This window comes from Dendropsophus ebraccatus, chromosome 2 (assembly GCF_027789765.1).
Source record: "Dendropsophus ebraccatus isolate aDenEbr1 chromosome 2, aDenEbr1.pat, whole genome shotgun sequence".
Taxonomy (NCBI): Eukaryota; Metazoa; Chordata; class Amphibia; order Anura; family Hylidae; genus Dendropsophus; species Dendropsophus ebraccatus.
In genome coordinates this window covers 19085410-19101203 of record NC_091455.1, presented here as the reverse complement: position 1 = coordinate 19101203, position 15794 = coordinate 19085410, and the positions used below count along the sequence as shown (strand labels likewise).

At 47.0% G+C, this 15794-nt stretch overlaps 1 protein-coding gene across 1 annotated transcript; it reads left to right on the top strand.

Moving 5' to 3' along the window:
• Positions 1 to 2147: 2147 nt before the first annotated feature.
• On the top strand, positions 2148 to 9312 carry TRIB1 (tribbles pseudokinase 1). The gene is made up of 3 exons (XM_069957106.1): positions 2148 to 2715; positions 5461 to 5753; positions 7322 to 9312. Exons 1-3 carry the CDS (start codon positions 2413 to 2415, stop codon positions 7788 to 7790), a joined length of 1065 nt encoding a protein of 354 aa, XP_069813207.1. The 5' UTR covers positions 2148 to 2412; the 3' UTR covers positions 7791 to 9312.
• Positions 9313 to 15794: the final 6482 nt, after the last annotated feature.

Sequence of the window (15794 nt, the reverse complement as noted above, 5' to 3'; positions counted from 1 at the left end):
TAGATAGATAGATAGATACTCGATCACTATACAGCAGTGGAGAGATAAGAGACTCCTCTATATGAGACCACAAGCTCAGTAAATTATCTCTATCCAGAACTTTCCTCAGGCGGCTGGAATATTCCGTGTTACGTCTCTATATTCCTGGGAACAATCAGCCGCTGTTTATTTTAGCCGGAGACTCAGGTTGCAGCTTAATTTCCAATCATTACGGTAATGATATCCTTCGTATCCTTTGGTTTGTCTCTGTTTTGCCGTTTCCTCTTCCGCAGTTGCTGGAATTACACATGCGGTGTACGGAGCTGGAGCAGGATGAGCGGTAATTGAGGTTTACAGCAGCCCCGGAGGCTGGAGGTCATCTGTCTGCACCACTAACAGCACCTATAGGAGATTAGGGGGCTCCGAGAGGAACAGATCAATAGGGGGGACATGACATTTATATATAATGCTGTGTGAATTTTGAAAGCAGCTTTGGATGTGACTGGAGTAGAAGACTGAAGATCAGTAAAGGCTATTGGGGGTGCTAGTCTGTAAAACATAAAGTATAACTATAGGGCTGCAGAGGTAGCAGATGCAACCGGGCCTGTGTGTAAAAGGCTCTTAGTATTTGAAGGCCCGATTACAGACTTTTCATTGGAGCCCAGAAGTTTCCAGCAATGTCTCTGATAAAGCCCACGTCCTAACGGTGACCTTGGATGCTGGGGGCACCAGAATAAAACAATCCCCTCTCCCCCCTGCAGATGCAGACTGCAGGGGGCGCTGTATCCAAGTATAACGTGTGGTTGGAGTCCTATGTTATTGTACTATGTGACAAATTATGGATCCAGCACCTAGATGGTTAAAGAGGTATTCCAGGAAAGCTTAAAGGGGTTATCCAGTGCTACAAAAACATGGCCACTTTCTTCCGGAGTCAACACGACTCTTGTCTCCAGATCAGGTGCAGTTTGCAATTAATTTCCATTCACTTCAATGGAACTAAGGGGCAAACCCCACCCAAACTGGAGACAAGAGTGGTGCTGTCTCTGAAAGAAAGTGGCCATGTTTTTATAGCTCTGGATAACCCCTTTTACTTTTCCCAATACTGAGATCGGACCCCTCCTACTTCCTGGAATACCCCTTTAAGTAAAACATACACTTTATTTGTCCTCATTCATAAAGCAGAACAGCAGGCACAGGGTTGCCCTTTCTATGAACACCGACGTGTTTCTAGTGCAGTATGCAGCCTTAGTCATGGCGAGTGCACGTGAAACGTGTTGGTGTTTCTGCAGATGTGCTCATGTGCTCTGCACAAATAAAAGGTCTCCTGGATCCATACTTTGTGGAGGGAATGCAGGACCCTTCCCCATAAATGGGTGGTCGCCCATCAGCCAGGATCCCCAGCGTATAGCAGAACATATGCATGCTATGGCTTATACAGGAGCTCCTTAGTAGAAGTGATGGCCCTTTAAATTAAAAAAAAAAAAAAAAAAAAAAAGTTTGTCTTCAATTTCATGTACAATGTAACATTACAAGCCAATAATGTAACCTTACATACCTCCTGAATAACATGCCCTCTACTCCCCCCAGTGGCCGACTGGTGCAATTACATCCTGTATACTAGAACTTCTCACAGATGACAGATGTAGCAGAGCTGCCTGTGGCAGCTGCAAAACTACAACTGCTGAAGCTTGGAAAACACAGCTTTAGGCAATTCTTGCAATATTTATTGTCAATATTGGGAACAAGTAAGTGCACAACCAGCTCTGCTACATCTCTGATTACAATTTGCATTAATATTTTATGACCACGTTAGAGAGCTGAATTTGTCATCTGTCCCTCATACATGAATCCCCATAACCGATACAGCTCTGCTACATCTGCATAAACTCTCATCTGCAGATGCAATAGCCCCCCAAGAGCTTGCATCTATCCATCCAGTGCAATGCATCTGCTGGGCTATCAGTCAGGGGCTGCATGATGAAAATGAAGGCAACTCAGTCCCAGTCAGCAGCAGCAGCAGCAGCCAGGAGGGATGATGCAAGCAGAGGAATGAGATTGGTCTCCCCTGCAGCTGTCTCCTCCTCTTTCCATGACTGTAATGTGATTATGAATGTGTTGCACAAGCCCTGGAGGTGGGTCTCCTTACAATACACACACAGTGTGTCAGAGGGGGTGAGTCACCCAGGAGGAGGGTGCACACAGCTCAGTGTGTAATAGTCAGTGTGATCCTGGGGCTGCTCCACAGCAGATGCACTCAGGAGCTCTAGCAGGCTGCACAGCCCATAGGAAAGAGTGCAGGAGCCTGGAGCAGCATTGCGCCCTGGATGCCTAGTGGGCGCCCTTTGCTGCTGCCCCCTTTGGCTTGGACCTGGCCCTCTTGCTGGATGGTTACTTCTGATTCTTCTTAGGACTCTTTGTTCTCCCCCATCAGTCATGATTGCCAACGTGCAGAGGCAGAGCCGGCTGGGGACCCCCCGTCTGGGCACCTGCAGGGCGCACCCCAAAAGGCTGGAGAGCGATGAGCCCCCTGCAAAGTGCGCCCGGCTCAGCGAGTCCCCCCCGGACAGTGGACTCCTGCCCTCCCCCGGCTCCCCGCAGCCCCCGGCTCTGCACAGCGCTTCTCCCCAACACCAAGGACCTACCTGCATAGGGAACTACCTGCTGCTACCGGCCGGGGACCGGGACAACGTGTCCAGAGCCCTCAACCTGCACACTGGAGAGGAGCTGCAGTGCAAGGTGAGCCCGGGGCACCGGAGGGGGTGAGATGCACCAGGAGGGTGAGATGCCAGGGGTGGGCACCAGGAGGGGGTGAGATGCACCAAGAGGGGGTGAGATGCCAGGGGTGGGCACCAGGAGGGGGTGAGATGCACCAAGAGGGGGTGGGATGCACCAGGAGGGGGTGAGATGCACCAGGAGGGGGTGAGATGCCAGGGGTGGGCACCGGAGGGGGTGAGATGCCAGGGGTGGGCACCGGAGGGGGTGAGATGCACCAGGAGGGGGTGAGATGCCAGGGGTGGGCACTGTGCACCGGAGGGGGTGAGATGCACCGGAGGGGGTGAGATGCCAGGGGTGGGCACCAGGAGGGGGTGAGATGCCAGGGGTGGGCACCAGGAGGGGGTGAGATGCACCAGGAGGGTGAGATGCCAGGGGTAGGCACTGTGCACCGGAGGGGGTGAGATGCCAGGGGTGGGCACTGGGCACCAGGAGGGGGTGAGATGCACCAGGAGGGTGAGATGCCAGGGGTGGGCACTGTGCACCGGAGGGGGTGAGATGCCAGGGGTGGGCACCAGGAGGGGGTGAGATGCCAGGGGTGGGCACTGTGCACCGGAGGGGGTGAGATGCCAGGGGTAGGCACTGTGCACCGGAGGGGGTGAGATGCCAGGGGTGGGCACAATGCACCAGGGCAGATGAGATGCCAGGGGCACCAGGGCTTATGAGATGCCAGGGTGAGCACTGTGCACCAGGGCAGATGAGATGCCAGGGGTGGGCACTGGGCATGAGATGCCAGGGGTGTGGGCACTGTGCACCAGGGCAGATGAGATGCCAGGGTGGGCACTGTGCACCAGGAGGGCTGAGATGCCAGGGGTGCCTACTGCTTATCCTCAAGCATCCTCAGGACTGGGGATGACCTCAGTGTATGGTCTGCAGAGCCCACTTTGCTTGTAGAATCTAAGATCTTGGGTGCGATAGTTCAGGGGTGTCCAACCTGGTGGCTCCAGGGCATCCCCAAGGCACGGGTACTCCTATAATGCGGTTTATAGGGTCCTATGATAACATCTTATATTCCCAAGGCAAAGGGTGCCCTAAATGTGGTGTCTGCAGATTCTCATAGGAATCCAGAAGCTGGGTAGACCACAGCCTCTTGTCTATAGAGTATAAAGGTCAGAGGTGACCTGAATATTTTCTATTTTTCAGTCTCATTGGAACCTTATGGTAGAAATAATTTTAAGCGTGCAATGTATTATAGTGGATTAAAGGTCTGGGGTGCACTCAGCCTATTATATACAGAGTGTCATGGGGGCATTCAAGGTTTATGGAGTCCTTGGAGTATTCATCTTAGAGTCTCATGGGGAATGCAAGGTCTGGGGTCTTTCCTCTAGAGTTCTAAGGTTGGAATTGACCTAAAGTATCATAAGGGATTCAAGGTCTAGGGTGGTCTCAGTGTGGGGGTTTTAGAGAGTCACGGTCTAGAGTGTCTCATTGTGTTGGTTTTAGAGAGTCATGGTCTAGGTTGGAATTGACTTAAAGTATCATAAGGGATTCAAGGTCTAGGGTGGTCTCAGTGTGGTGGTTTTAGAGAGTCACGGTCTAGGGTGGTCTCAGTGTGGTGGTTTTAGAGAGTCAAGGTCTAGAGTGTCTCATTGTGTTGGTTTTAGAGAGTCATGGTCTGGGGTGCCCTCATTCTGTTGTCTTATGGGAAGCTGGAGGAAGCTGCGTCCTCAGTGTGTTGTCTGCGCTATTCCCAGGGCGACCCAAGCGGAAAAGAACTCACAACACTTAGATGTCTCCATGGTCTCCCTGGAACCTCATCCCCACCAGCTGTTTTCATTATACCTTATGGGACTGGTGACTTGTCAGTCTCGCTTGCACTGTTGGGGTGAGATGACCCTAAATAATAGGTGACCCCTCAGTTTTCACTCTCTCTATATTGGACCTTGTAGTTAGCCAGTATGTTGTATTGTCCTGAGATCCCGGATGGAAACCATACTCGGTCTGATCTTATTGCATTGTCTGAGCCTCATCCTGGTGGTCTCTGGGGGCTTCCTCTCTGCTTCCTTCTCTGCCTCAGGGGTGCATGGTTTCATGTTGCATGTGGTGTCCCTGGGGGGGCCGTGTTCTCTGCCTCCTCTTTTGTCCCAGCACAATGGGTAAAGTGATTGCTCCTTCAGGGACACAGTGAATGCACAGGGACCCCCACTATTCCCTCTTATGGAGCTGTAGCCCACCTTACTACCTCCATCGGGTTCTGCTGCAGCTGCCTGACTGTGTCCTTTATTAGCATGGCCTAGTTTCAGTGTTGACTGTGTACACAGCGCCGTCACCTCATCTGCCCTTCTCCATAGAGTCCTTGTATCATCTTCGATTGCTGCCATGTCCTTTATGGATAATCTTAAGGCTGATCCTTACACCATGGTCTTGCAGGTCCCTTTGCACCAATAGTTAATCATTGCACACGGTTTTGGGGGTGAACTTTCCATGTGATATTCGCCCTCTATCCTCATGCATTGGATCTGACACAATCACATTCTTTACCCGATGGCTCATTTAGTTGATTCTTAATTGGAGCCGACAAGCTACGTCAATGCTGATCCCCTCCGGTAACCTTAATCCGGCTGCCCTCTAAGTGACAGCACAAGGCACGGAGAGGCGGCTTTGTCTACAGAGCCTCATTAGATAGAGAGAACATTTTTGCAATGAATGAATAGGATTCATGACGTCCCTTTAAATCTTCTCTCTCTTCTTCCCCCTTTGGTTTTGCAGGTGTTCCCCTTAAAGCACTACCAGAAGAAAATCCAGCCTTACATCCACCTACCCTGGCACCGGAACATCACCGGCATTGTGGAGATCATCCAAGGAGAGACCAAGGCCTACGTCTTCTTCGAGAAGGAGTTTGGGGATATGCACTCGTATGTGAGGAGCTGCAAGCGTCTGGGCGAAGAGGAGGCGGCCAAGTTATTCAAGCAGATCATCAGCGCCGTGTCCCACTGCCATCGGTCGTCCATCGTCCTGGGTGACCTCAAGCTGAGGAAATTCGTCTTCTCTGACAAAGAAAGGTGAGAGCTGGGCTGCGTGAAGCATATGGCGCCTCTCTGCTCAATGTTATGGCTGTTTGTTTGGTAACAGACAGGTGGACAGGAATAGCGTCCTTCATCTGCGGCCCCTCCTCCCGTATTGCCACCAAATATTAGTATTTCCATCGGCGTCTGTTTGCTCCGTCTGTTTACACTCATATGGTACACGATAGGAAAACAAGCAGATGTAGGGTTCACTGAACTCTTGCGCGTCTAGAATATAGCAGAGCTGAGTTTGCAATGACTAATGCATGCACTTAATGATATCTTGTGCTGAATCCGAACAATTTCGGCTCTGCTACATCTTTATAACTTTATTCTCCAAACTCTTACCATGCAGTGATACAGAGGACCCGATAGGAGGGGGGGACCAAAGTTTTGTCTTTACTTTACTTAGAGGAAGTGGTCTACAATTTGTTTTAGCGGATTAAAAAATAAAATATGGTGTTGAGCCCTGGAGATGTAGCAGAGCTGAGTTTGCTATCTTTGTAGGACTTTCTACCTTCTGCGATGCAGAAATGACCAATTCTGCTCTGCTACATGTGCAGATGTATAGGGCTTGGCAGACCCAACACCTATCATAAGGCCCGTTGCATGTAGTTATCTTATATGGGTGCAAAGAAGCGATGATATATGGCGGAAGGTATTACAATCTCAGCCAGCCGAGGCCGCATTCTGTTCATGGTGTTCCATTTGGGATATTCGCCCACGTCATGTCACTGGTATGTAAACTGATGTTAGAGGGGAGTGATGCCAAGAAAGGGGGGGGGGGGGGGTTAGAATTTGTGGTCATGGTGGTGATTTTAGAAGTCGGTTTTAGACAGTTTGCCAGATGTATTATAAATGTCACTTTTTATTTATATCCTGTGGCGAGGAAGCCGGCTGCACGTACAGCACCACTACCACACAGCTTCACAATAACATTTCAAAAAGTTGCAGCGGGTTAAGCGGCGCTTTGCGGTAGGAATTTATTTTGTATATCGCTCGCACAGGTGCTAGGTTTTCGGTGTGATACCCATCGCTCGCTGCCAGGCTGCCGAGCCTCTTGAGTCATTTTTTCCGTCCTCTCTATCGCAGCTACTTTGTGTTACCAGAGTTCACGTTGAGGACAGAATGAGGAACACTTTACAGGGTGAAAAAAAATACTGCGTAAGCCTCTCACATTGCCCTGCTTTTAAATAGCCTCCAAACATGCCGTCCCCGGTTAACCGATGCCCTTTTATTCTACGCGGCCTGAATTTTTTGGCCCTGGTAGCCTAGAGCTCGATGACCACTTCTCCTGTAGGATGGGGCATTCCCACTCCTTAGATGTTCATGGATGTTGGCACTCATCCTTTGGGTTCTAAAGCAAAAAGTTGAAGAGCCCACAAATAAGGCTTTAGCGGCCACACACTGGGGTGGCCATTATGGATCATGAGGCCTTAGTGGTCTTACACGATGGTCGGCATTATGGATCATGAGGCTTTAGCGGTGTATGTTACGTTGGATTGGGCATTATGTTGAACTTGTGAACAGTTTTTGATATTTTTGCTTTTCTTTTTGTCTTCTAGAACTCAACTCAGACTAGAAAGCTTGGAGGACGCCCATATCATAAAAGGAGAGGATGACGCTTTGTCGGACAAACACGGCTGCCCGGCCTACGTGAGTCCGGAGATCCTGAACACCACAGGGACTTATTCAGGGAGATCGGCTGATGTATGGAGCTTAGGGGTCATGCTCTTCACTCTACTGGTTGGACGCTATCCTTTCCATGACTCAGATCCTAGTTCCCTCTTTTCCAAAATTCGGCGTGGACAGTTCTGCATCCCGGACCATGTATCTCCAAAAGCCAGGTGCCTTATACGAAGCCTTTTAAGAAAGGAGCCTTCGGAAAGACTCACGGCAGATGAAATTTTATTACATCCCTGGTTTGAGGCCGCAATGCACCCCAGTTACGCGGACCAGGAATCGAGTAACACTGACCAACTTGTACCAGATGTCCCACAGAACTGTGATGACCTGGATTCGTTCTTCTGCTAGCTCGTCCCGTCTTGGGGACCAACTTGGCATCATACCCGGGACTTGTTATAAACTTTAAAGCCCCTAACGGCTTGGACGACCATCTTGTATTTTACCCCTTAGATAAATTCCCTCCAGACTTTGCCAACAATTATCCTATTGCAAAAGATTTTGTCATGGGAAAGGTCGGTGTTTCGTCTTGTGAGGTTTTTAGGTGACCCATGACCTACCTAATGGAGGAAGCCATTCTAACGGCGGAATTTAACACATTGGTGAATGGTATAATGGTACAGGTTAAAAAAAGTGGCTTCCTTTAGTGGCTTAGGTAGTTGACCCTTCTTTATGATGGGCCTCGAAATATTGGCCTTACTCATGCAAAGCTTCTGACTCGGTGTAATGGTATTTCAAAAATTTGGGTGATTTTGAAATTTTTCAAACTAGTGCCAATCACTTCAAGAAATTTTTTAATTTTTTTTTTTTTATAAATATTGTTTCAGCCAGTGAAGTGCAGTGTGGGAAATTGGTCTTTTTTATAGGTTCTTTGTGATTATTTCCTCCTCCCATTATATCCGAACCATGGGGAAAGGCCCATGAAAAGAAGTAAATACTTTTTGTACAAAATTTTTTTTTTCATACATTATGGTCAAAAAAATCTACAGGTGTCCGAGCAGATGTTCACTACGGTGAAAAAAATGGTGAAAATTCACACATATACCTCATACTTTTTGGCCTCGGCGCCGCGCATTTCACAACTTCAGTAATGAATAAGTTATATAATAAGTAAGATTTCTTGTAAATATGTTCATGGTGACTATACTATCTTTTATATAAACCTGACGTGGATGCTTTATCATTGATCTGTATTGACAGTAGTATATAGATGTAGCAGGGCTGAATTTGTTGTTTAACTTTTTGGGCCCACTACATCATCTCTGCAGTCCTAAAATCGTGGCATCACTATGAGCCAAAGTGACAAACTCAGCTCTGCTACATCTGTGCTTAATTATTTAGTCCGAAGGTGAATCATATGATCATCGTTCAACCCAATTGATCACATTTGATCAGTTGTTATGTGTTAAAGCCTGTGGATTCACCTTGCTCTAGAGTTCTGGTATAGGATGGTGCTTGACAACCTGTCATGGTGCGTGCCAGGCCCTGATGGCAGCGAATGAAAGATGAAAAAAAAAACTTTTTTTTTTCCAATTTGAATTGTAAATTAGGATAAAAGAATCCCAATAATAATTAGCAATTGTAATGTGAATAACTGTTGGCAAAAAGCATCTGTCAAAAAAAGAAAAAGTAAAAAAAAAAAAAAAAAAAAATCGTGAGTGACCCATAGGGGCGCCCTTGGCCCTTTTTGCACTAACTGCCTTGCGGTTGTTTCTCTCGTATCTGTGATACGCCGTATATATATACATGGACGGGACTGTAAATATTGACAGTAAGCGTTTGCTGAAAACACAATTGAAAACACTATGTCGTGTAAATACCCGAGGACGGGAACATTTGTAAAGTTTGTTGTAATAAATATTTCTTTTTTAAATCTGTTTCCTTGGTTGTGAATGTATACGGTATATACTTCTAATTGCAATGAAATGGGGTGGTATTCATCTGGGACTACTACTCTCATTGTCATGGTCTGAGGAAATACAACGCCAATGAGCCATCTCTGTACATGTCTGTATGTGTGGACCCTGTCCAGTGATCTTTAATGACCCATTAGCAATGATTATAATGTAGGCTCCTTTCAGCAGCTGCCTGACACCATCACACCCCATGTGTAGAGACAAATTATTAGTTACCCCAGACCAACCGGGAATTAGCCCCTATAGCAGCCAACATCAGCCATTCTATGTTATGAAAATCCTCTTGATACCATTATGTAGTATCTAAGCCTAATATGTTTGATACTATTAAGAGGTGTAGCAAAACTTTTTATCGCCTAGGGCCTGTATCTATATACCATGGCTTTTTGACCCCCTCCCCAGCACCCAGTAATTGTTTGCTGGGCTAGTGTATCTAAGTCAGCCATGTGTGATATAGTCTGATAAGCCAGTGTATCAAATGCTGCGTTTACATGGAGCGATAATTCACCCGATCGTATGATTAACGATTTTGAAGTAAATTTTTTTTATAACGATCAGCGTTTAGACGGAACGATATATCGTACGGAAAAATCGTTTTGCGATTGCTTAAGCCTATCTCGGACATAGGTTAAATTGGTGAACGACTGTTTACACGGAACGATCTGCAAATTTTTTGCGAACGATGATTTAAGAACATGTTGTAAGATCAAAATGAACGATTTCTCGTTGTTTGATCGTTCGCTGCGTTTACACGTACGATTTTTGTTCGAATTCGATCGATATCGTGCAAATTCAAACGATAATCGCTCCGTGTAAACGCAGCATTAGCCTGTTGCATGAAGTAGCCGATCAGGCATGATACCGCCTGTTAAGCCGATTAAGGGTTCCCTCCCATGTAGCAGATGGCACGTGCAGACGAAACCTACACCTATTGGGGATTACCAGCAAGGTCATCTGGGTATTCTTCATGTGTGGTCATGGCCATATACAGACACTCACTTGGGATACCGTCTATAGAGGGACTGTATTTGTGCCTAGCATATGAGACTGTCTGCTGGTGTATCTAAGCCTATCATATGTGATACTGTCTGCTGAGCAAGTGTATCCAAAGTGGTCATGTGGAATACTGTCTGCTGAGCCAGTGTATGTAAGCCTATAATGTGGCACAACGTATCTAAGCCTATCATCTGTGAAACAGACTGCAGAGCCAGTGGATATGGTGTGATACTTGCTCCTGAGCCAGTGTATCTAAACTATGTATGATACTGTTTGCTAAGCCAGGATATAAAAACCTATAATGTGTGATACTGTTTGCTAAGCAAGTGTATGTAAAGTGGCCATGTATGATACTGTCTGCTGAGACAGTGTATCTAAGCCTGTTGTGTGTGATACTGTCTGCTGAGCTTGTGTATCTAAACCTGTTGTGTGTGATACTGTCTGCTGAGCCAGGGTATCTAAGCCTGATGTGTGTGATACTGTCTGCTGAGCCAGGGTATCTAAGTATTTGTGGTTCTCTTCCCTGACCCTCTATAAATGATTAAAAGGAAATTGTCTAATTTTATGAAATTCCCCGGAGTCGCCCACCCGGCTGTGATCACTGAATGACACACGATGATACCGCAGCCCACTACACCAAACTTGTGTGGGATCAATAATGTCACATCCTTTCCTGTGGCTGCAAAGAGACACATCAAGCTGAGCAACTACTTACACATCCATGTACTGCAGAGAAAACAGAGATAGATAAAAGATAGATAGATAGGTAGGAGATAGATAGATAGATAGATAGGAGATAGATAGATAGATAGATAGATAGATAGGAGATAGATAGATCGATCGATAGATAGATAGATAGGAGATAGATAGATAGATAGAGATAGAAGATAGATAGATAGATAGATAGATAGATAGATAGATAGATAGATAGATAGATAGATAGATAGGAGATAGATAGATAGATAATAGATAAGTAGATAGATAGATAGATAGATAGTAGAGATGAACGAATACGATTCGATCAAGCAGGTATTCGATTGAATTTTGCGGTATTCGAAAGATTCGAATTCAATCAAGTAGTGTGACGAATACGCGGGAAACATTCGAAAGCCCTCCCATCGCATTTGGCCCTTTTTTTAATCCAATCATCATACAGGGAGGCTGTGAGGGACCCTGGGAGTACGCACGCAGCGCGAGAACGGTGTCTACCCTCATTGGATGGCTGAACCACATGACCTCGAATATTTAATAATTGACTTTCTCCTCTCGACCGCAGATGAGCTTTCAACCTAGCCAGGGAGAGATCTTGGAGCAGGTTTTAGTAGCGGTTTGGTTAGGCAGGATTACTTCTGAACCCAAAAGTCCTTTTCAGGGCTAAGATCCAGCGAAAAAGTCATCTCTGACTAAACGTTATACATATTGTGCCAGTTGCCCAGTGAAAGGCAAGTGATACCTATTGTGCCAGTTGCCCAGTGAAAGGCAAGTGATACCTATTGTGCCAGTTGCCCAGTAAAAGGCACATGATACATACTGTGCCAGCAGCCCAGTAAAAGGCAAGTGATACATATTGTTCCGGTAACGTTCGTACAGCATGATGCGTGATACGCGTAAATAACATGACGCTCTACAGACGCACATTGGAATCATGTATGTAACGCTGTGCAAGGAATACGAACGAAATGTGTGAACACTGCCGTAAAGTGTTCGCAAATATTTTTCCTTCGCAACTGCGGAGAGTGGCATTATACTGCAATTTTGGGGTGTTGGGTGCACCCAGGCATGCTCCCCCCAATGTTCCGGTGTCATTCCGGAGGTGTTGGCATTGTTTACGGAGGTTTCATGGGGGACTTGGTGACCTCCAAGTGGTCGAATCTTAATTTCCAAGTGCCGAGAATTTTTTTTCCCATAGACTATAATGGGATTGAATATTCGTTCAAATAGTCGAATCTCGGTGCCTATTTCATTCGAATTCTTGAAAGTCGAATATTTCACTACTCGCTCATCTCTAATAGATAGATAGATAGATAGATAGATAGATAGATAGATACTATTATTTGCTATTGTAAACTACTGGCTGCTTTAGATTGTGATACAACATCTGCCTGCACTGGAGTGTGGACAACAGGAAGTGGAGACAGCTGCTTGTTGTGAGAACAGGGTGAGGTGAGTTTCAGTTTCTTTTTTCTTTTTACCTGAGAAAAGGGGGGCACTACTAAGAGGGACCCCATACAATATGGGAGCATAAAAGCAAAACAATACTATTGTATAGGGGCAAAAGCTGAACATTACTATTGTGTGTGTGTGTGGGGGGGGGGGGGGGGGGATTGGGTGATCACTATTGTATGAGCGGGCAAAATAGGGCATTACAGTGCAGGGAGCACAAGAAGAGTAAATATTACTGTATAGGGGCACAGAGGGGACACCATAATTTAGTATGGCGGGGAGAGACACACTTCTACTGTGTTTCTCCAATAAGACCTACTCCTTAAAAGACCTAGTATCGTTTTTCAGGCTTTTTGCAGTATACATCTAATATAAGCCCTAGTCCAATAATAAGCCCTAGTTACAGTCAGCTGACCAGATCCCTGACACTGGGTGGATGAGCATAAGCCAATCAGTGCCAGACTTGTTATGCTCCGCCTCCACCTGCTAAACACAAGCTGCAGGGGAGGCAGGAGGGGTAAGAAGATGCACATTAGGGGACATTGAATATGGAGGGGGGGGGGGGGGGTTATGTAGCCCAACTATAGAGGGGGTATAAAGTACTACCTACAGAGGGGGGATATACACAGTATGAGCAGGGGCGTAACTTGAAATAGCTGGGCCCCAAGGCTGTATTAACAGCACTAAACCTGGAGACGCCCCATCTACACGCACCTATTGGCGATACCAGACCTGACCAATACCACCATACCCCCCACCCCCCTGGAAAAGACACCAGATTTACTGGCAAGTCTGAACGGGAGGAGGACTGGTGCAGCCCCCTTGCAAGGTGCTGCCCTAGGCACCGGACCACGGGTGCCTAGTGGTAAATACGGCCCTGCTGGGCCCCATAGCAAACTTTTGATTGGGCCCCCCTCGACTGACCACAAACCCGCCAAGTGTAGTCATAACCTTTAACATTTAACTTCAGGTGCTCTTCAGTAGTGCTCGCAGTTAATGGGACATTTTCAGATCCTGGGAGGCCCGCTCAGCCACCTGGTGCTGCAAATGATGATGGCTCAGGGGGCCCAGTGTTCTGCAGGAGTGGGCCACTGGGCCTCCTGATGCAATGGGCCCTTAGCAGTTGCTATGGTGGAAGTTACACCCTGAGTAGGAGGAATACCTGCAGAGGGGGGATGTATACAGTATGGGGACTACCTGAGGAGGGGGGATGTATACAGTATGGGGACTACCTGCAGGGGGGGGGTATACAGTATGGGGACTACCTGAGGAGGGGAAATGTATACAATATAAGGACTAACTGAAGAGGGGGGATGTATACAATATGAGCACTACCTGCAGAAGGCGGATCAGAGAAGTGACTGCACTAAACTGCACTGTAATCACTTATATGGTCTGCAGAGCTCGTGTACAGCTGGTATCTACCACTATGTGGTCACTGTATGGAGGAATATTACTCTTAATATAATAATAACACGTCGAAACCACAGTGCCTTAAATGACAAGCTCAACTCTGCTACAACCCATACAATATAAATGGAAACTGGAAACAAGTGTGAAAAAAAATGACTGGTGCGTAAAACTATGTGGTACATAGGATCTTTAAATATGGCGGGAGTGACCTATAAATACGTCTATGAGTAAACACAGCTGCCTGACATCCACAATAAGGGAAGTGGGCACTGATGGCTCCGTCCGGCCATGTGCACATGGCTGCCACCTGTCACATCAGCTGCAGGGTCCGCACCTAGTGTGACGTCTGCCGTCACCTCTCTCTTTCGGTGGGGTCTCTGAGTGACATCCTGAAGCCTATATATAAAGGGATTGACTATCTGGTGGCCAGCGCCTGTTCTTAATACCAAACATGGCTGCAAGGTGCATCACAACAGGTGTCAGTTACATGTTCCCAGCTGGGAGGAATCCTGGCTGAGTAATGCACTAAGAAGAGCCTCCTCTGTGTACGCAGGTCACTCCTCCTCAGGGGGGCTGGGGGACATTCCTGGGGGGGAGCTGGGATCTACTGTAAATAGAAAAGACATGACCTTACTACTGTAATGTGGTCACATGGTGGACACGAGGGGTATACAGGAAATCAGGGGGTGCCAGTATACTGTATATATGTATATACCTCATTACAGTGGTCAAGGACTGTTTAGGGTACAAACACACACACACCGTATACGCAATAGATACGCAGCAAATATGCAGCCGATCTGCAGCAGATTTGATGCTGTGCTATGTTATTTAGATCTAATCTGCTGCGTATTTGCTGCGTATTTGCGGCGTATCGCAGCAGTAAATACGCTGCATATACGGTACGTGTGAAGGCACCCTAATTGTGAGGAATATAGGGGTCTGTGGACTGTCTATTGTGAAGTATATGGGGGTCTCTGGACTGTGTATTGTGAGGTATATAGGGATCTCTGGACTGTGTATTTTGAGGTATATGGGGGTCTCTGGACTGTGTATTGTGAGGTATATGGGGGTCTCTGGACTGTGTATTGTGAGGTATATGGGGGTCTCTGAGGTATATGGTGGTCTCTGGACTGCATATTGTGAGGTATATGGGGGGTCTGTGGACTGTGTATTGTGAAGTATATGGGGGTCTCTGGACTGTGTATTGTGAGGTATATAGGGATCTCTGGACTGTGTATTGTAAGGTATATGGGGGTCTCTGGACTGTGAATTATGAGGTATATGGGGGTCTCCGGACTGTGAATTGTGCAGTATATGGGGGACTCTGGACTGTGAATTGTGAGGTATATCAAGGGGGGGGGGGCCTCTGGACTGCATATTGTGAGGTATATGGGGTCTCTGAGGTATATGGTGGTCTGTGGACTGTGTATTGTGAGGTATATGGGGTCTCTGAGATATATGGGGTCTCTGGACTGCATATTGTGAGGTATTGGGGGTCTCTGAGGTAAATGGTGGTCTCTGGGGTCTCTGAGGTATATGGTGGTCTCTGGACTGCATATTGTGAGGTATATGGGGTCTCTGGACTGTGTATTGTGAGGTATATGGGGGGTCTCTGGACTGTGTATTGTGGGGTATATGAGGGGTCTCTGGACTGTGTATTGTGAGGTATATGGGGTCTCTGAGGTTTATGGCGGTCTCTGGACTGCATATTGTGAGGTATATGGGGTCTCTGGACTGTGTATTGTGGGGTATATGGGGTCTCTGAGGTATATGGTGGTCTCTGGACTGCATATTGTGAGGTATATGGGGTCTCTGGACTGCATATTGGGAGGTATATGGGGTCTCTGGACTGTGTATTGTGAGG

Bases quoted from the DNA above. Each gene is read 5' to 3' on its own strand.
- TRIB1 (XM_069957106.1), top strand. From the start codon at position 2,413: ATGATTGCCAACGTGCAGAGGCAGAGCCGGCTGGGGACCCCCCGTCTG. The intron at 2,716-5,460 runs GTGAGCCCGGGG...TTGGTTTTGCAG, and splicing joins GAGAGGAGCTGCAGTGCAAG to GTGTTCCCCTTAAAGCACTA. The intron at 5,754-7,321 runs GTGAGAGCTGGG...TTTGTCTTCTAG, and splicing joins GTCTTCTCTGACAAAGAAAG to AACTCAACTCAGACTAGAAA.